The 20,959-nt window shown below is 57.6% G+C and overlaps 1 protein-coding gene across 1 annotated transcript in view; it reads right to left on the minus strand.

The window, feature by feature from the left end:
* Nucleotides 1-9,286, minus strand: part of CACNA1B (calcium voltage-gated channel subunit alpha1 B) — a 173,664-nt gene extending 164,378 nt beyond the window's left edge. The window contains exons 1-3 of the mRNA XM_081281719.1: nt 8,805-9,286; nt 7,681-7,786; nt 3,228-3,367 (exon numbers count right to left, since the gene is read on the minus strand). Coding sequence (XP_081137845.1) covers nt 3,228-3,367; nt 7,681-7,786; nt 8,805-9,088 — 530 coding nt within the window. The 5' untranslated portion in view covers nt 9,089-9,286. The remainder of the gene's footprint in view (nt 1-3,227; nt 3,368-7,680; nt 7,787-8,804) is intronic.
* Nucleotides 9,287-20,959: the final 11,673 nt, after the last annotated feature.

Below are 20,959 nucleotides of genomic sequence, written 5' to 3' on the forward strand. Positions count from 1 at the left end.
GGCCTGTGTTGTCCAGAGCCTGGATCCCATCTTCACTCATTGGACCCTTGTCTCCATCAGCCGTGGATCTGTCCCTCCTGCACTCGCCTGGCGGCTCTCAGCCAATCCTCCCGTGGAGGCTGCCCTGCCCTGCCTCTCGGAGCTTCTAGCTGCAGCAGCCCCAGCGTCCTCATCCCTACCCGTGCCAGCTATGGTATCTCACTGCATCCCCCTCTCCAGCCCACCTCCAGGGGCACAGCCTGCCCTTCTGGGCACCCTGTGTCCAGGTGTCCAGTCTCCACTAGCTCCACTAGCTCCCTGCCAGCTGCAGCCATAAGCTCTGGGACACTGAGCAGTGGTGGGCAGTTCCCCTGTCCCCCATCCCTGGGGATCTTGTCTGCCTCTCCTGCATTCCCCAGGTGCACCGCAGCCATGGCCTCTACCCAGAGAGCTAGGTAGCTTGTCCCTGTTGCCCTCAAGGCCTGCCAGAGTCACCTCAGAGGGAGGACTTCCCTACTGCCCTGCACAAAGCCCCCACTTTCTCATGGCACTTGTGGCCACTCGTCTCCTTCATGTCCCACCCCAGCAAGCTCTGTGCCCTGGCTTGGGCACATGGCCATGTGCACGCGGGCAGGGGCAGGACATAAGAGAAAGGGGTGCTGAACCAGGGGAGTTGGACCTGTGTGGTGTGGTGGCCACACTCTGGAGGACAGCCTACGGGCAGGGGCTGCAGCCCGATCACCCTGCCCCCAGCACTTGCAGACCAAGTGAAGGGCCAGCATGCGAGGTTAGGTGGAGCAGGGGCAGCTCCCCCAGTGGCCAGAGAAGCCAGCCAAGGACAGAGGAACGGAAGAGGGACAGTGCTCCCTCCCTCCTGCGCAAGGAGCCACCTGGGGCTCAGGCTGGAACTCTGCCCATTGGAGCCCTTCTGGGCCCCTCCCAAGCCCCCGCCAAGCAGCACAGAGCATTCCTGGAAGAGCCCGGGAGGCCAGGGAGCCCAACCCCCAGGCAAAGGCCCCCTGGGCTCTAGTCAGCAGCAGGACAGACCAGGAGCCAGAGCCCTCTGAAAGCAAGGAGGGACCATGTCTGGCAGCCAGCCACATGTCCCCACCCACCCAAGGAACAGCAGTTGGTGGTCACCCATGGGTTGACCAATCGAGAACAGGGCTCAGGCCTGAGGCTCCCTGATGGCACAGCCCACCAAGCTCAGTGCCCAGAAGCTGCCAACATGTCCGACAAGGCCCAGGACCCTGCAGAGGCACCCCTGGGATCTGCAAGAGACCCTGCAGCCCAAGAGGTGGGACCCAGCCCAGACCACACCCATCTCCCCAGCCCTGAGCACCGGAGCAGGTGAGAAGTCTGGAAGGGGTGAGCAGGATGTTGGTGGGCACTCAGCCTTGGGGACAGGCACCTGGGTCAGGACAGGCCCCTGCGTCTCCTCAGGCACCTCCCAGTCTCCGACACTAGTCTCAGAGGTAGAGGGACCCCAGCAGTTAGCCACCCCTGGGGCTTTACCAGGCCTTTCCCCACCCAGCCTCCAGCCCTCTGAGCACTAATTAAACAAATGTTAATTAAAACAGCAGAGTGACAAGAAAGGCCTCCCTCCCCAAGCCTGTGCCACCACTGCCCAAGGGACCTCCAATCAGGAGTTCTAGGGACAGGATTCTTCCCCAGACCCTCACTACGCAGACACAGCTGGGCCTGCGTGTGAGCCAGGGACACAGACCCCTCCCACTGGGGTGTCCCAGAAACCCAGCGCCCCCTCAGGGGATGACAGTAGAAAGAGAAAGAGCCAGGCCCAGCCAGACGGAGAGGGAGGTCCTAGAAGTCAGGAAGTGGGAGTCTGGGAGGGGCAGGAACGGGGAGAAGGGCAGGGAAAGCCATGCGGAGGAGGGAGGTGGGGGACAGAAGAGCCAGCACCCAGGGGCTGAGCCCTCTCACTTGGCTCCACAGAAGTGAGCCGCCCTGTCCTCCCCAATGCCCAGCACTGGTGGTCCACCAACCTGGGGGCTTGGCCTGGAATCCAAGGGGCCCTCGGTGTCTGGCAGGCCTCAGCTCCCAGTGGGCCCCAGGCAGCCCACCCCCCACACGAATGCTCTTTTGCCTTAACATTCATGATTCAGCCAAGGCCCCAGGGACCCAAGCCAGGCTCAGGGGATGCTCTGAAAAACAAGATGCCTTGTCCTCAGAGGCTTCCTTCTAGAGCAAGAGAGGCGTAAACACCTGTGGTGGCTCCTGGGCGTCCCAAGGAACGGCCCCTGAGCATGGGGAGCGCCAGTCCCCCCAGGGGCAACTCTTGACACCCCACTGATGTCACTGGTGGGTCTGCAGGTCTCCACAGGGCCACAGAGGGCTTCCTGGGGAGCACCCCTGCCGAGGGTGAAGGTGCCCACCTGGGAAGGGCACAGGGGCAGCCTCCACACCAACACCCCTGGGCCCCCCACACCCAAGGCCCCAGGACTGGGGGATGCTCAGGAGCCCACTAGCCACTGCCACACTCAGGAAGCCCCAGACTCAGGGCTGCCTCTTCCTCCTCTGCCATCGGCTCTGGCCCCTCCTGTATCTCCCCACAAAGTGCCAGGCCATGGAGACAGTGAGTGGTAGGAACAGCTCTGCCTCCCACCTCTCCTTGGAAGGGCGTGGGCTGGGCTCTGCACCTCCAGGGACCCCAAGGTCCCAGGAAGAAGAGCCTCTGGGACTGGGGCCATACCAACAAGCTCTGGAGCAGAGGTCCCACGGCCCTCACTCCCTCAGCCTGCAGCCAAAGAAACGGGAGAGGGGCCCTGGGGAAGGGGGCAACCGGACAGACGGAACCACTGAGGCCAGTGGGCATGGGGCAAGCAGCTCCCTGGACTCCTGGGCTGCTGGGGTGATGGCACGTTGGCCATCATAAGGACGAGCTGAGGAGGAAACTGGGTGGAGGCCCTGGTTGTGGCCTCAGGGGAAGGCAGCAAAGAGCTTGAAGGGTCCAGGTGGCTCTAGGACAGGAAGAAGCTCAAGGGCCAAGTGCCCCCCAGATCCCAGGCAGCAAAGCCCTCCCCTCCTGGGGAGCCTCTCCCCAGCAGACCCAGACCACAAAGCAGGCACCCTCCTGGTCACTCTGGCCGTGGGACCCAGCAGCTGCCTCCCCTGTGACTCTGCAAACAAGCCTCTCCTGAGCCAAGAGCACACAGACAACTGCGGAAACCTCCGAGCCCCACACCCTGGGCAGGGCATGGACACCCACACAGGGCCTGCAGGCCACCTACCCTGTGAGGACCACCACGAAGTCCATGACGTTCCAGCCGTTCCGCAGGTAGGAGCCCTTGTGGAAAGCAAAGCCGAGTGCGATGATCTTGATCCCCGCCTCAAAGCAAAAGATGCCGATGAAATAGGGCTCTGTGTCATCCTGAGGAGAGGCACGGGCACTGGTTACTTCTGCCCTCCCTGCAGTGGCTGGGGCAGCAGGCCCTGTCTGATGGCCACACCCACTGTCCCAAGTCTGATCCTCCTGACCAGCCTGACACACCCAGACTCCTCCAGCCTGGCATTTCCACCACTAGCCTGTGTGTGCTCATCTGCATGTGCCCCCTAAAGGGACACCCCACTGCTGATGGACAGCATTAGTGTCTCAGCTTCTGCTCCAGCTCAGAGCACCCAGGGCCTGCTCTGCTTGAACTAGTGAAGAAGGCAATGAAGACAGTGGGGTGGAAGTGGGTCTCCATCAACTGTGGAGACCCTGCCAATGCCTTCCACTGCTGTCTCTTTCTAAGAAGATCCCTAGCTGGGCAAGGACCACAGCTAAATCCAGCAGCCACCTCAGCTGACCACGGGGCACAGTTATCTGAATAAAACTCAGCCTCAGAACTCAGTCCAGGGCCCACTGACACTTTCAATACACACCTGGATCAACAGAACCTGCAAACCCTAACAGGGAACAAACAGAAACACAGAAGCAAAACCTGCAGCCCTGAGACCATGGGAGCAGTGGCTTCTGTGAGGACCCCCAGGAAAGGAGCTTGTTCAGGGCCAGGGTCCTGAAACCAAGACACAGCTGGACCCCAGGGAGGTTCCTAGAGGTGTGGTGTCAAAGGGCCAAGTTTTCCACGGCCAGACTTTGAGGAAAAGAACTCCAGTTGAAGGAACCAGTGTGACCAAAAGGAAAGAAGATGAGAGATCCTAGAAAGACCCCGTCCTCCACCCCAGGCTGTGACTTGGTCAACAGGTTCTGAGCATCAAGCTGGGGCAGGCCATTTTGGTGCTGAGCAAGCAGCGTGGAGCTTGGGGAGAACAGTACCACATGAGGGTGCAGCATGGCAAGTGACAGGCTTCACAGGCCTAGGGACAGTGGCAAAGAGCCCTGGGAGCTGGACTTGGGGAGCCAGACCTGGGTACTGGACCTGGGTAAGGGACCTGTGGAGTTGGACCTGGAGAGCTGGGCCTGGGTATTGGACCTGGGAGCTGGACCAGAGGAGCTGGACCCGGGTACTGGATATAGGGAGCTAGACCAACGGAGCTGGACCAGGGGAGCTGGGCCAGGAGAGCTAGACCTGGGGAGCTGGACCTGGGGGGCTGGACCTGGGGAGCTGGACCTGGGAGCTGGACCAGGGGAGCTGGACCTGGGTACTGGACCTAGGGAGCTAGACCAACGGAGCTGGACCAGGGGAGCCGGGCCAGGAGAGCCGGGCCAGGAGAGCTAGACCTGGGGGGCTGGACCTGGGGAGCTGGACCTTGGGGGATGGACCTGGGGGGCTGGACCTGGGTACTGAACCTGTGGAGCTATACCAGGGGAGCTGTACCTGAGGAGCTGGACCTGGGTATTGGACCTGTGGAACTAGACCAGGGGAGCTGGACCAGGGTACTAGACCTGGGGAGCTGGACCAGGGGAGCTGGACATGGGTACTGGACCTGTGGAGCTAGACCAACGGAGCTGGACCAGGGGAGCCGGGCCAGGAGAGCTAGACCTGGGGGACTGGACCTGGGGAGCTAGACCAACAGAGCTGGACCAAGGGAGCCAGGCCAGGAGAGCTAGACCTGGGGGACTGGATCTGGGGAGCTGGAGCTGGGGGGCTGGATCTGGGTACTGGATGTGGGCACTGGACCTGTGGAATTAGACCAGGGGAGCTGGAGCTGGGTACTAGACCTGGGGAGCTATACCAGGGGAGCTGGAGCTGGGGAGCTGGGCCTGGGTACTGGACGTGGGCACTGGACCTGTGGAGCTATCCCAGGGGAGCTGGACCAGGGGAGCTGGAGGTGGAGGGTCAGCAGGACTCACGTCTGTACTCAGCAGCAGATGAAGAGGAGCTAAGGAGCAGGCCAGCTCCCAGAGCCATGGGCATAGTAATTTTCCTGACAGTGAAATTCACAGGAGGAACTTCCCTCCAGAGAGCTGCTCTGTCCTGCGGGGCAGGGGTCAGAGTGGCCGGGCTGGACATTGGCTGCAAGAAGCTGCCAAGTGAGATGGGACTGCCAGCCCCCAAAGCCTGAACCTTTCTCCCAGAAGCCTGGCTCCTGATGGCTCTCCCCAGGGGATGAGGCAGGACATAAGCTCACAGCAGGGGCCTATGGATGCTGCCAGAACACGAGGGTTCACTGTGGCCCAGTGCTCTTGCCCTGCAACTCTGATGCTGACTCATGACAGGGACAAGGCCCCTGGAGGAGTGTGTACACTTTTTGTGACCTCAAGCCTTCTTAGTTTGAAGCATCCTCTTTCTCAAGAAGAGGAGCCACTGATCATCTGCCCAAATGGAATAGCTGGGCCCAGAGGACACATCTTCTCAGAAGGCTTATGGACAGAAAAGAAAAGTGCAGGCCATACTCCAGGGCCACTGGGAAGGAGACACTACCCCAGAGCTCTCCTCTCAGCTCATCCCAGCCTGGCCCTGGACCACCACCTAGGGGTACAGGCAGCCATGGGTGTGGGTGGCACTGGACTTCAAGGGGCTCCAGCCAAAGGCAAATCAGGAAGCTGATGGGTGGGTGGGAAGCAGAACCCCCAGATGAGGAGCCAGGAAGGCTGCACCAGAGCCTGGCTAGCAGACCACTGAGAAATCCACCCAACCCATTCAACCCCCCTGCTGCCCAGACAGCAGTCCACCCTCCAGACCATAGTCTAGCTCCTGTCTGTCCTCAGACCCTTGAGGGCTAGACCTGCATGCAGGACCAGGGTCAGCAAAGAGGTCCTCAGGCCTCCATCTGGGACACATTCTGCTGATTCTCCCCAAAGATAGCCCCCATCCAGAAGCACACACCCCCACCTGCCACACAAAGCAAAACTGCTGCACCTGTGAGGCAGAAGTTCACACGGCTGGATGCCAGCTGGTCCACAAGAGGACCCTGAGTCTGGCCACTGCACTGGTCTCCCTGCACCAACCCCAGTCTGACCCTTGGCCTGAGTCTCTCTGGCCCAACTTACCAGACTTCATGGAAATAGGACCATGCCTGTGCCCTGGACCTCCAGCTTCCTCTCCCTTTCACCCTCTGCTCTGTCCTCTGAAGCACAGCTCGCTACCAGTAGGAGCTAGAGGTCCAGAGGAGGCAAGAGACCCCATCAGCCCCATGCCCAGGTACCCCCAGGGACCATGATGGCCTCACAGCATGGTTGATCTGTGCCCACTGCCACCACCCAAGCCACATGGCCTTCTGTTGTCCTCCAGGAAACTCCTCAGCTCCCAGTGTCCACCTAATCATCTCCCCTTCCACACCACAGGACCAGGAGTGGCTAGGTGGCCAACCAGAACTCAGAAGGGCACTGGGCCCCACAAAAAGCACCTACCAGGCCATATCTGACATCTTCACTGAGTAGGAGTTGTGAAGTGGCAGCCAGGGTAGAGGGAAGACAGAGCAGAGGCTGTGCCCTGGGGGACCTCATGCCCAAGCCCCCCTCTCCAGGCCCCTCCAATTGCCTTCTTTCTCTGCATTCTGAGGCGTAGCAGCCCACACCCAGCCCACACTGAGCCCAAACAAAGGGGCCTGGCAGGAGAGAAGAACTATGGGTTTGGAACTGTGCCATCACCTGTGAAGTTATGCTCACTCTGATCCAGCCCTCTGACCCAGAGTCCACTAGGCTGGCCTTCAACACCTGCCTCCTACTCTGCCCAACATCCTGCAGAGGCCCTGCCCTGGCTCCTGGTTCTCACAGGCTCTGTGGTTCAGCACAGATACCACAGGGGTCTGGAGGGCTCTTGGCAGGAAGCTAGGGATAAAAACTATTCAGAACATTTGGAAAGGAGGACTTCCCCAGGAGGGGCAGACCCTGTGGGAACAGGGTTCTAAAAAGGCCACAGAAGATAACCCTGAAGGAGGACCCCAATCCCCAGACTCAGGGTTGCACCAAAAGAGCCCCACCAGGCCTGCAGGGAAGGTGGGCAGCTGACCCATTCTCCCCAGGGAACCCATTCAACCTGACATTCTCCTCTCCATATGAATGCCCTCCCTCGCCCCAGGTTTAGAACTTAGATTCTCAGATGAGAGCCCAGAGCAGCTGCCTGGATGGCCCATCTGTGGTGTGGGGGTGGCTCCAGGAACAGAGCAGATCAGTTGAGCTGGACATCTCAACTTCCTGACCCTACAAGGAGGTGTCAGCTGCCCAGGTTCTATCCTGTCCCCTACCTGAAGTGTGTGGGGGTGCTTCCCAGCTCAGGCACAGATTCTAAAGAAAGTGAATCAGACAAGTTGCCACCATCCCACCATCTGGCCCCAGACCCCAGCGCCAGCACTCACCAGGCGCTCCGACATGGGCGTCTTGTCTCCGTCAGGGAGATGCTGCTCCAGGGCCAGCACGATGCAGTTGGCGATGATGGTGGCCAGAATCATGTACTCAAAGGGAGTGTGTGGGTTAAGGACTGGCCAGGAGGCGCCACAGTGGCAGAGGCCGGTGGCCGCGCAGTGCAGCAGCCTTGGCTAGGCATCTCCCAAGGGCTGAGGATGGTGGGTCCTGAGCCCACCACTTCCACGGACGAGGGTTGGTCTCTCTCGCTGCCCACCCCCATCCCAGGGGACCGCCGAAAGGCAGGGCCTCTGCAGTAGCAGCCGCCAGCCCCTCTGCACGTCCGGGCGGCCGTCAGCACCGCGGACAGCGCCTCCGCCCAGATCCGCCCGGCCGGCTCCCCAAGGCTGGGGGCTGTGCGTTCCCAGGGCGGCAATACGAGACCCCCCCGCGCAGGCGCGCGCTCCCACCTAAAGACACGCAGCCACAAGTACCTACACAGGCACGTGAACATACATGTACCGAGAATCTCGAACGCACGCACGCGCAGCGCGGGACTCGTGCTATGCCCGCACACGCACACGCAGGCACCTGCAGCCAGCACGCGCACGGGACCGCATCCACACGGTCTCACACCTACACAGACATGGATTCGCCCTCGGGTGCCCTCCATGCTGGCCGCGAGCTCTGCACCCCGACCAAGCTCCCCAAGGCCAAGTGAACCAAAGGTTGAGCCTTAGGGCGGAGGGGCTCCGCCCAGCACCCCTGGGGCCAGCTGGCCGCCGCCTTCAGGACCACACAGACACACACACACAGAGACGCGCGCGCACAACCACACGCACACACGCGCAGAGACCGGCCTCGGAGGCCCCGCCCCGCCCCCTCCTCGCCGGTCCGCGGCGTCTTCGCTGCGCCTCTCCCGGGTCGCACCCTCCTCCTGGCCCGGAGAAAAATGGCCACTGGGCGCCGCCGCGACCGGCCCCAGTCCTCGCCCTCGGTCCAGGCCGCCCCTCCCAGACCTGGAAGACGCGGAACACGGACGCCGCGCCCGGTCCGCGCCCGGTCCGCGCCGGGTCCCTGCCCTCGCGACCTCGGCAGTCAGCCCCTGCCCCGCCCGGCCCAGTCGCTGGCAGGATATGGCCACTCGGTGATGCGCTTGGCGTATTTGCGGACGACGTTGTCCTCGCTGAAGACGAAGAGCGAGCGATTGACGGTGAAGCAGTTCTGCTTGACCGGGATGGGATTGTACAGCGCCATGGTCCGTGCGCGCTGCGCAATGGACTGTTTGTAGAGGACCCGCTGGCCCGGCTGTAGCCCTCCGGGGCCCGGGCCACCCGCCCCGCCGGCCCCGCCGCCCCGCGCCCTCTCCCCGCTGCCGGCGCCCCCATAGCGGCCGCCCAGCTCGTCCCCGAAGCGGACCATGGCTCCGGGGCGCCGCGCACATCCCCAGCCCGGTGGCCCCGGCAGGGAGGACGCGGGGCGCACCAGGCGCTCAAAGCAGAACAGTCGCCAAGCTGCCGGGACAGAACTGGACCTCGCCCGGCCCGGCCACCGCTGCACCCGACTCCGCGGCCCCGCGCCACGCCCTATAAGGGGCCGGTCACGCGGCGGTGTCTGGCCAATCCGAAACGGCCCCGCCCCCGGACTCTCCGGCCCCGCCCCCGCCTGGTCGCCCCCACCCAGTCTCCACCGCCCTCCCCAGCCGCTGGCCCTCGAGGCTGCGCCTAGGCTGATGCTGCGGGTGCGCCCGGGTTCCGGTGGGTCGGGAGAATATGCGCCCTCCACGCGTCCCGCTCGGCACACGGGCTGGAAGCCACCAAAAGCGAACCGGTGCGCTGGAGTCTTCGACAGCCGCACTTGGCGCCGAGCCATGCTGTCCCCAGAGTTCACTCTGCCTGCGCGAACGCCCGACTCCTCGCATTCCACCCAAACCGACCCGCGTTCCCCAGAGACGTCAGCAGTGTTGAGATGCGCCAGTCCGAAGAGAGAGGACAGGCTCCAGGTTCCCCACTAGGTCCACAACTCACTCTTCCCTGGAGGCCGCATGGACAGCTCCTCTGGACTTCTCTGCAGACCTCCCGCCGCTTCCCAGAAGGCCTGGTCTCCCGAGGGCAGTTCTGGTCCTAATGGTTCTCCGACATTCTTGCCCCAAGTTTTCATGACACAGGGCCCCCAGCCCTTGTGCATACACCAGACACTGAATTGGCTACTAGATCTCAATTCTGACATTCTGACATTAATTCAATAAGAACCGAATAATGGTGCCCTAGGACCACTTCGTCCATCCATCCATCCTCCCTCTCCCCCAAGCATTTTGTAAGCACCCATTTGCCAGGCACTGGTTCCTCCTTCGTGGAGGTGACATTTTTACACCAAGGATAGCAAATATTTACATTGCACCTGCTTGGTGCTAGGCATGATGATCACACACAATTGCTCGAGGTCCCACAGCATGCTGGTGAGAAGTTTTCCCAAATCACTCTTGGTGGGTGGTAGAGGAAGCCAGACAAGGATCCTCTTCACTCTGCCAGGACAAACATCCTGAAAACAAGCTTGCCAGCCTCCTGGAGGAGGCCTTTCTGCCTTGGGGTCAGGGAAGACTCCTTCCAGGAAAGGAGGAATTCTGGAGCACACCTGAATGCTACAGAGGTGAGGCATGCAAAGCCAAGCCAGTCAGAGGACCATGGAGGTCCATGAAGACCACATGTCAGTATCCGGCTTATATTCCAGAGGAACCTCTGGCTGCTGCAGGAGCATGGAAAGTGGCAGACCAGGTGTGGATCTACAGAGCCAATGGCTCTGTAGAGGAGGTGGAGGAACCCTGTGTCTCCACCCCTGTCTCTGTCCCCTTATCATCCAGGCAGTCAGAGGTAGGCAACCCAACTTCATCTAGGAGCAGCTTGTACAGTACAGTCCTGACCTCACTGATGAAATGTCAGTTTTAGAGACAGTCTTTCCATCCCCCTCCCTCCCCCGATCAACACAAGCACCACACTCTGTCTTCTTGCCTGCCGCCCCTGGCCCAAGGAGCTGCCTCAGCATTAAGCATGACACCTCTGCATCACCATCTCAAACAGGAAGGGCAGGTGTAAAAATAGTACCCACTTTAAACAATCAATTTATGACATCTTTTTATAATGAAGAAAAGGCTTTTTCATAAGGCTTGAACTTCATTAAGCAGACAGGACAGCTGTCATCCCCTGAATGGGCATGAAGCTGCCCAAGTCAGGGCTCACTTCTCTGAGAAGTAGGAGGGAAGGCTGCCATTGGCCCATTGCAGAACAGAGAAGCCAGCTGGGGGTCTTGACTGCTGCCAACAGAAGGGTAGTGTGGTTTGGATACTGGGCCATGGCTGTGACCCCTTGACTGTACACCCGAGCCCACCAAATTGTGGATGTGGAGGTCAAATGTGGAGCAGGGATTGGGGAGTTCATACAGTCAGGCGGCACATGCAGAGGAGGAGGCAGCTGGTGCAGTGAGGAAGCAGACGGTGGGTATAGACACCTGGTGCAGTGAGGAAGTGAACTCAGGTATGTGGACAGCTCTTCTGCAAAGGGGAGCAGAGACTGAAGCAATAGTTAGGGAGAGGCCTGGCGTGACTGAGCGGGTGGGTCTGTAGGTAGCACCCTGTATGCTATGCTCATGCTCGGCAGGAGAAGCTGTTGATACAGACGGAACATGGTGTGGTCTGTACAGGAGGCACAGGCCCTTCACTCTTGCAGAGTGCAGCCAGGCGCTGGCTGAGGGCACCACTCGGGGTGGAGTGGTCCTGAGTGCTCACCCGGGCATGTGCGGAGAATGAACTGCAGTGGGATACACAAAGGGGCTGGGCGGGGACCCAAGGGCCAGGGCTGGATGTGAAGGCTCACACACAGGCGTCGAGTGAATGAACTGACCAGAGGAGCCTACACACACGCTCCTCAGTTCCCTGGGCCCTCATCCTACACACCTGGCAAAATGCAGACTACAAACCTCCGGGGACACACCTACTGGTTCCAGCTGCTGCTGGTCACACAGGGGACAGACTGGCACATCCATGTCCCCCAAGAAGACTGTGGGTCCCGAAGTCAGTGCTGCCCCTATGCTACATGATGGCAGCTGTGACCACAGCCACTGACTTTCAGACTCTACACCAAAAGCCAGCCTCTCTGTGGTTGCTCCTGAGATGTCCTGGCAATGTTCCCTTCTTGGCCCCACCTCTGGCACTGGGTTGGGTCCTCTTAGGGGAGTGGAGAGGTAAATCTACAAGTTTTTCTTTCTTATATAAATAATGTCTATCTTAAATCTAATGCAGGGCGCTAATGGCTCTGCAGAGGAGGCGGAGGAACTCTGTGCCCCTGTTCTTGTCCCCTCATTGTCCAGACGCCATTGCACACACTCATTCTGCAGAGCTCTCACTGTGCTCCACTCTTAACCCTGTGCAACACAGGTGCGTGGGTTTATGTGCTTCTGAGTTCTGCATCCAGCAGCACCACACAGTGCTGCAGGGGCTGCCACACACCACACCATGTGGAGTGGAGAGAACCCATATTGCCTCCCATTCCATCAGGATGGAGATTTGTGCTGAGTTCTCCTGCTCTCCTGGTATGAGGCAGGAGCTGCAGATGCAACCCCAGGAGGAGGATTACTGGCCATCGGTGGTGCCTCTACACGGGAGCCTCAGGCAGCTGCTAGTGCAGGCATGGGCAGGGGTAGCACCAGAACACAGGCAGATCTGTCCGCCTCACATCCTCCCCAGCACTCTGTATGACCAGCCTGGTAGGCATGTCAAGTACCCCCCTTGGTTTAATATGCATCTCACTGGTGACTAATGAAGCAGAGAAGCTTCTCATGCTTCGTGGTGAGTTCTGCAGGTTGACAGTGCTGCTACCCTCCAGGATGGCGCAGGGAGTCTCCTGCTCGTTTGGTGGTCGGGTGGACCGTGCAGCCCTCACCTCACACGTGAGCCAAACTCATCCAGCTCTCCCTCTCTTCTTCTGGGTGTTGAGTGCATGCTCTCCTTGACTTCCTTGAAGTCCGAGTGGTCTTGCTTTTCCTCCTAAGCCACTTGAAACTAGTTCTTCTGCGTGACAGGAGGCAGGCAGGTAGGGGTCCACTTCCCTTGGGGATGCTCAAACTCTCCCTGCAGGGTGTCTGCGCCCCTGGTGTCTGGGCCCTGCCCCAGGCAGGCAAGGCGCTCCGTGACGCTGCTATGTTGGGGAGTGCTGTGGAAGGACCCCCCACCCATCCTGAAATTCAGGAGCCACTTGGTGTCCCCACCTACCCCTTTCACCACTTCAGAACCCACCACTCAGGTGACACACACAGAGCTGTTGACAGCACGTTCACAGAGTAGCTGGGGGCAAACAGACGTCCTTGATGCTAAGCTTCCAACACATGAGCAATACATGTGTTCATTGATCAGGGTCATTTTTAGCTTTTATTAAAAATTGGTTTTCGTAAAAATTTATTTTTTTAAAGTTCAATTTTTCAAACACTTTTTTACAAAAGCTGTGCACATTCACATTTACTCTGGGGGGGTTTATCTGATTGCATACTGTAATAAAGGATTTCATTTTAAGCTGTTTTCCAAGACAGTTCTGTGCTGATTTGACAGTGACCTCACTAAATATTGTGGCTGCTTCTAATAATTTGTTGTCAGATTTTTGCTTTCTGTGAAACCATGTGGACAGCAAGTTTCACCTCCTCTTTTCCAATCCTCTGCCTTTCACTTCTGGCCTTCTTGTGCCAGCTCAGAGGGGGCGGTGCAGCAGCCCCACCCAGGTCCTGCTGCCAGGGGTCTCGTTTCCACCCGCACGTTGGCCAAGTGAATTGTTTCTGCCCTCATGCTCCAGTCTTCCCGAGCAGTGACCTGTCTGGCCATTGCTTTCTCTTCCTTAGCCCGTTGACAGGCCCACCACCTCACTCTGGGTGAGCCAGGATGGCCATACCACCATCCACTCCCACCACCAAGGTCAGGCTCTCAGACAGTCCCTATGGGGCCCCAATACCCAGGCCGAGGCCTCCAGACCAGGTTGCAGTGCTCCCCGAGGCAAGTCCACTCTGGGTGCGGGCTACAACCTGGCAGCCCTGGTGATTCCAGCCAGGAGCCGCTGCTTCAAGTTCTGTCCCTCAGGTCACTGATCAGTCCACCTTTCTGGAAGGTTCTTGGCCTGCAGTTGTTCACCACAACTTCTTATATACACTGTACATGGGACTGTGTCCACTTTAAAATTCTTATTTCACTTATATTCCCCAGAGGTTTGCCATTTTATTAGACTGTCAAATGATCAGTGTCTGCCTTTGACTGTCTCTGAGGTGCTTTCCTCTCCTCTGCTACCTGCCCCCCACACCTCCTGCTGCCTTCTTTGCTACATGCTCTCTGCACCTCCTCTCATCTGTTTATTTTGGTTACTTTTCAGCCTTTGTGTTTTTAAAAAGAAGCCCACATAGGACATTTTGATAATGGACAGGAGCCTTGCATCCCACCGCAGAAAGCCTGCTGTGCCACATCGGCTGCGTCTGGGGTGGGGACCACACCTCCCGGGCCACTCCTGGGGGTTTCCTGAAGCTTCTTGGACTGCCTAGGGGTCAGGGTTGCTGTCACCCAACTTCGCCTGCATCTTCTCTGCTGGAGTTGCCTGCATGGCCATCTGCTATCTCCCCAGGTTTCCCCTGCTCCTGCCCGCAGCACCCCGGACTCTGCCCCATCTCATGAGATCGAGCCCTGCACATCGACTCCCACCTGGAAGACCTGGACCAGTACAAGTGGCACCAGAAGGGATTTCGGAACCAGTCACCACCCCAGGTCTTGCTGCCAGGGGTCTCGTTTCCACCCGCACCTTGGCCAAGTGAATTCCCAAGGTAGGGAAGGTGCTGTCCTGGCCTCCACAGGTTGGGTTAGGGTCAGCCTCACACAGGCAAGGCTCCAGGACAATGACTAGGGAGCACCCCAGGGACACTGGCCTTTGAAAACAACAGGGAGTGGGGGACCAGGCTACCAGGAGGGAGCTGGCTGAAACCCTTCCTGACACCCTGTAGAACAGGAGAGGCCCAGAGCAGTCACAGGCGGCCTGACTCCAGGTGGCCCCGGAGGGCCTCATGGCAGCCCTGTCCCCGGGAGCGGACCAGCCAGGGCTGCTTGGGGGATCCCTGGGTGCAGAGGTGACCAACCCTGCTGGAAGGGTGGGCCATGCTGGTTGTCCTCCCTCAGGAGCTGGGGTCATGCCTCGGCTAGCTGCTGCCTCCAGGAGAAAGGCGACGGAGGGCTGAGTGGGCACTGGCTGGGTGCCCAGGTAGGGAGCAGCCAGGGGCTGGGCCCAGGAGCTGGCACAGGTGCAGGCCGGCACGGTTGAGCTCTGGGCACCTCGGGACATAGCACCTGACACCCTGGCAGGAGCCCAGGCCTGGGACAGGCCTGGCAGGGCTCTGGAAACCTTGGAAAGGCGAAGCCAGCTCTCCCTGGAGCAGAAGCAGCACGTTGCTCTGGCAGCTGTAAAGAGCAGGAGGCAGGGGAGGTGCAGTCTCACCACACAGGTGGGGGAGGCCACCTGCAGAGCCCCAGGAGCTGAGCCAACCAAGAGCAAGGCCCACGGCCAGGACCAGGGCATCCTGGGGTCTTGACCACAGGGAGCCGTGGAGAAGGCTGGAAGAGCGGGCGTCCACAGGGGAAGACACAGCTGCTGACAGGAAACATAGAAGTGAGGTGCAGGAAGCCCCAGGGTGATGACCATGGAAGGCCTAGATCCTGCCTCGGTTCGCAGACTCGGAGCCCGTGATGGCAGAGGTGTGTGGGCAGGGGAGAAGGAGCGTGCCAGGCTGAGCAGGCTGACTGGGCCCAGCTCTGTCCTCCAGCCTGTGGCTGCTCTGCAAGGAGGGGGTCAAGATGCCACAGGCCCGCTGGCTGGCAGGGTGCAAGTGGATTGTGAGGCCACGCAACCGTGAGCCTGTCCTGGAGCAGGGCTGTGGACACTACTGAAACTAGGTTGGAATTGATCAAAATCCGAACGTGATCTTGCACACATGTGGTGCATGACTTCACAGGCTCCGGAAGCCTGGCCTAGACGGCGCCAGCCTGGCCCTCAGCAGCTGTTTCCCCACCAAGGTCCCCACATGCCTTCGTCAGGGTTACCTGTCTCCCTCCGTGCCTGGCCCTCTGTGAGGCCCAGCTGGTCTGTGCTGCTCAATGCTCTCCCTGGCAACCGTCACACGGTGGGGACATAGGCACCATGGGCCACATGGAGGATGCTGCTGCAGGCTGCCTTCCTCATGTCCAGCCTGATCTAAGTCCAGAGCTGCTCCTTCCCTTGCTCTGTCCATCTTTGCCTCGACCCCCTTCCCTCCCACCTTAGCACCCACAGTGGTCTCTCCAAGGACAGTCCTGGCCACACCATCCCTGTCACCTCAGACCAAGCTCCAGATGGGCTGGAGCTCTGCAGATGCAGGACCATCACGCCTTCCGTGGCTCCCACAGCCCCACCTGAAAGCCATAGCAGTCACCAGGTGGTGCTGTGGTGGGCCTCCTGTGCATCTCAGCACACTTAACAATGTCCCCACTTGATGACACCATTAGTGATGCCCAAACCGTCTCCAGTGAGAACCCTGCTCAGTCCTGTGAGCCTCTGTGCCTTCTTCCCCAGGGGAAGAGGGAGGCCACACAGCCAGACAGCCTCCCAGCAGTGAAGGAACCAGGAGGAGAGATCTAGACACAGAATGCAGACACATGCGGTTGGAGCCCAGCAGGGTGTGGCAATACACCAACAGAAAAGGCCGGTGGTGCCATAAGCATGGAGGGAGCCGACCACCCAGCCCCAGCCCAAGGGAACAGTCCATCATGCTAAAGCCAGATGTCCTGCCACCTTGGGTCTGAACCCAATACAAAGGTAATGTCTGGGTGGTCTTGCACATTTTGGCTATTTTTCCTGAGTTTCTGATTTAGGTGCTGTTGAGTTCCCAGGGTAATGGGCATCAGTGGCCATTTGTTCCCTCTGAAGTTGTCAGCTGGTCATGAACTTCCTGGCCTGCATGCTACTGTGTGGTTCATGATGGCGGCCGAGACTCGGGAAGTCTGGGAGAAGACCTTTTCTATTTAGAACAGGCCATGAAGGCACAGGATGCAGTTATGGAGGCACAACCCAATGGGACAGCACTCCAGAAACGGGACATGCAGATCAGGGTGAGAGCCAAGAGCTGTGGGGCAGGGACAGCATACCCAACAGACAGTACTGGAATTGGTATTTGGCAAATTCCATTTTGAAATAAAACAAAAATATAATATTTAATTTTGCTTCTGAATACCACGTAGTAGTAACTGGTAATAGATACTAGGTAAAATGCTGCCTTAAACCATAAAATAAGGCAAAAGTTCATGGAGCTGGTTTTAGACACTGGACAACAGGAAGTGTAAGCCATCAACCCCTGGAAGAAGACAGACAAATCATGCTTCAACCCCTCACCTGCCTGTCTCTCTAACTGGGAACAATTTTCCAGCCAGTCTAAGGAGGAGGAGATAAAGCAGAGCCCAATCTTCCTACTGAGATTACAGGACCAGTCAGAGTCCAGGGAAACACAGCTGGTTGGAATTTGAGGGGTCAAGCACCAAAGAGAAGGAATTCCAGAAATCTGCACTGGAGCCTTCACAGGAGCCCTAGTTGGGCTGAACATGAAGCACAGGAGCCCCCAACTCAATATTCCCCAAAAGAAGACAGCAGAATCCAGACACTTAACAACAGTCTCCCTACTGTCCAACACCCAACTGAAAATTGCAGACATGCATAGAAGTAGGAAACCTGATGCATGTGGAGAGAAATCAGAAACAGAGGAGACAGGGCAAATGACAGAATTAAATACAAAGAGTGAGAAGTACTATTATAAACATGCTCAGAGAGTTACAGGAAAACAAGAACATGTGAGATAACAGTGAATCTCAAAGAGGAGTTGAAGCTGTAAAAGAGAACCAAATGGAATGTCTAGAGCTGAAAACTATTTCTAAAATGAAAAAATTTTCTGGCTAAGCTTAATAGATGTGGTGTGCAGACGCCCACTGACTTCTCTTCAGAAGCGAGGCTGCCGGAAGGCGATGGAACTGCGCCTCTCAATGCAGCGAATGGGACGCGAGCTCCCACCCAAGTAGCCTTGGAAATGAAGGGAGGACAAGGGCACTCGGGACAAACAGGAGAGCTGGGAAGTCCCAGCTCACTCCCAACCACAGTCTCAGCAAAACAGCAGCAGTTTAAACCAGTTAACGCTGAAAACATAGAGACCAAAAACCAGTGCTCACAGGCAAACAAAGTATGTGAGAACTAGTCAGGAAACTGATCCCAATGCTAAAAAACTAGGGCATAAACCAAAGACATTGGAAGCAGGAAAACAAGAGAGAAAAATCAACAACCCCAAAAGCCGGTTTGCATTAGTTCTGAGTCTCCACAGTCTCATTCAAAGAAAGAAGCAAAGGCAACACCCCTGATTCATAACACGAGGCCAATAGGACCAACAGGACCCTGATGCCCAGACCAATGGGACACTGCGAGAAATAAGCTACAGGGCTGGGGGTGTGGCTCAGCAACAGAGCGCCTGCCTAGCACGCGTGAGGCACTTGGTTCGATCCTCAGCACCACATAAAAATAAGTTACTGTGCCCACCTACAACAGAGAGAGAGAGAGAGAGAGAGAGAGAGAGAGAGAGAGAGAGAGAGATCGATCCATTGACAACTAAAAAAAAAAAAAAGAAAGAAAGAAAAGAAAAAAAAAAAAAAAGAAAGAAGCTACAGCTGGCACAGTGACAGGCAGCGGCCAGGCCTGTGATCCCAGCAGCTCAGGAGGCTAAGGCCAGAGGATCCCAAGTTTGAGGCCAGCCTTAGCAACATAGTGAGAGTGTGTCTCAAAATAAAAAACTTAAAACTGCTGGGGATGGAGCTCTGTGGTAGAGCATTCCCAGGTTCAATCCTCAGCCCACTGCTCTTGCCAAAGAAAGAAACTACAGACCAATATCTCTAATGAACAGATACAAAATTCCTCAATACAGTATTAGCAAATTCAATCCAATAATGTATTACAAATGTGCAGCATGATATGACCTAGCTGCAGAGCCTCAGTGGGCCCTTCAGGAGGGGATGGCTCCTGGCCAGTCACTGCCCTTGAAGAACCTGCAGGGGCCCGAGGTGCAGAGATGAAGTGCAGTGACTTGGCAATGCTACCCTTTGGGGTACTAGGCCAATGTGTATCTTAACTTTTAGGGAAAATCGTTAATGGTAAAATAGATAAACAGTTTAACAGAAGGCCACTTGTAGGCATGGAGTGGCCCTATTCTCTTGGCTCTAGGAATGCATTGTATGGTATTGACCAAGACAAGTCACGGAATGATGCTCAGACCCGTCCCTAATATGAAGTGGGGGGGGGGAGCACTTTCAATAAGAGGACTGTGTCTGGAGCACACAGAGAACTCCAGTAAATCAGGAAGGGGACAACCCAGTTTAAAAATATGCAAAGGACTCCAATAGATGTTTCTCCAAAGAAACACAAACAGCCAATAAGTGCATAAAAACATAGTCATTAGGGAATGCAAATCAAAACCACCGTGAGACAGCACTTCATAGCCAGTAGGATGGCTGTATCAACAGATGAACAAGCTAGACCTGAGTCCCAGCAACTCGGGAGGCCAAGACAGGGGGTGGCAAGTTCCAGGCCAGTCTGGGCAACTTAGCAAGACCCTGTCTCAAAATAAAAAACAAAAAGGGCTGTGGTGTGGTTTAGTGGCACAGTACCCCTGGGTTCAATCCCCAGCACCAAAAAATATATATATATATAAAAGATGGATGACAGGAAGTGGTAGTACAGATGCAGGGAACCTCCACTCCTGCGCTCAGAATATATGGAGGACCTTCAAAGGCTGAAGAGCTGCCACGTGGGCTGGCAGCTCCTCCTCTAGGCGTGGAAGTCCAGGAGGAGTGGAAGCACACAGCCCCACATGAGAGCCAGCTCGCAGCAGCATGACTCACCGCCATGCCCATCGACCAGCAGGCAGACGACAGAGCATCATGTCCCAGAGGAGAGACTGGTACGCTGCAGAGCAGCCAAGCCTCACAGCAGCTGGCAGAGACCCCAGACCACACAGGCGCCCAAGCAGGCGCAACCTCCGGAGGCAGAGCAGGGTGGTCTGGCCAGGAGCACTGGGGAGACACAATGGCGCTGGGCTCAGTTTCTCTGGGGAGAAAGGCCATGTTCTAAACTGACTATGGCCTCACAGAGCCCAGCCCGCGAGAGGGTGTGGGCGATGCCTTGGGAGTGCAAGCTATAGGGAGGGACACGCACACTGTCACAAAGGCTTTGAGGGTGGTCAGTAACAGGAAAGTAGACCACATGGTAAACAGAAGATGAATAGTATGAACTCCAGAGCAATCTCTAACAGAAAACACAGTGCAGTCAACAAAGAACCCATGAGGGGGTCAGGCGTGGCGGCTTAGGAGACTGAGGCCCTGAGCATCTCAGCAAGACCTTGTCTCTAAATAAAATACAAAAAAGGGGTTGGGGGATGGGGCTCCGTGGTTAAGCACCCTGGGTTCAATCCCTGGTAAAAAAAAAAAAAAAAAAAAAAAAGAAAAAAAGAAAAAGAAAGGAAGGGAGGAAGGGAGGGAGGGAGGGGGGGGGGAGAGAGAGAGAGAGAGAGAGAGAGAGAGAGAGAGAAAGAGAGAGAGAGAAAGAGAGAAAGAGAGAAAAGACGAGGGGAGCTGGGTGCATCATTCACCTGCAGCCCCAGCCTGGGAGGCCCTTGAGCCTGGGAGGCCCAGGCCGGCCAAGACCCCGTCTTGAAGGGGGGAGAGCAGAGACTAGAAAACAAGCAATGAAGTGGCAGACCCGAGGGCGCTCTCCGCCTCCCTTCTCGGCAGGGAGCTCCCAGCACTGGGTCCTCGTCCAGGTGGGAAAGGTCACGGCACTGACACTGCACAAGCCAGAGCAGAAGCGGCACAGGGAGAAGCCCACGGCACCCTCCTGTTCCAGAGCAGGCAAAACCACACTGGATCCAAAAAGCACCAACACAGCTGGGGCCCTGTGGGGGCGGGGACCAGCGGGAAGGACCTCTACCAGATAAGCAGAAGGCCACCTGGTGAGGGCGCCTTCAGACTGAGGGAGCCAGATTCATGAGGTGGGCACACTGCACTGCAAATCACACCTTCACACAAACGTGAAATTCAGTTTCCCACCCAGACCCCCACCCAACCAGCAAGCGGGGGCCTTCCCACCTGCCCACTTTTCTCTCATGGCCCAGGACAGACACTGGGGCTTTGTCCAGTGTTAATAATTTGCCCAGGTAAGGGGC

The sequence above is a fragment of the Spermophilus citellus genome (assembly GCF_964194105.1).
Source record: "Spermophilus citellus genome assembly, chromosome: 2".
NCBI classification, from domain to species: Eukaryota; Metazoa; Chordata; class Mammalia; order Rodentia; family Sciuridae; genus Spermophilus; species Spermophilus citellus.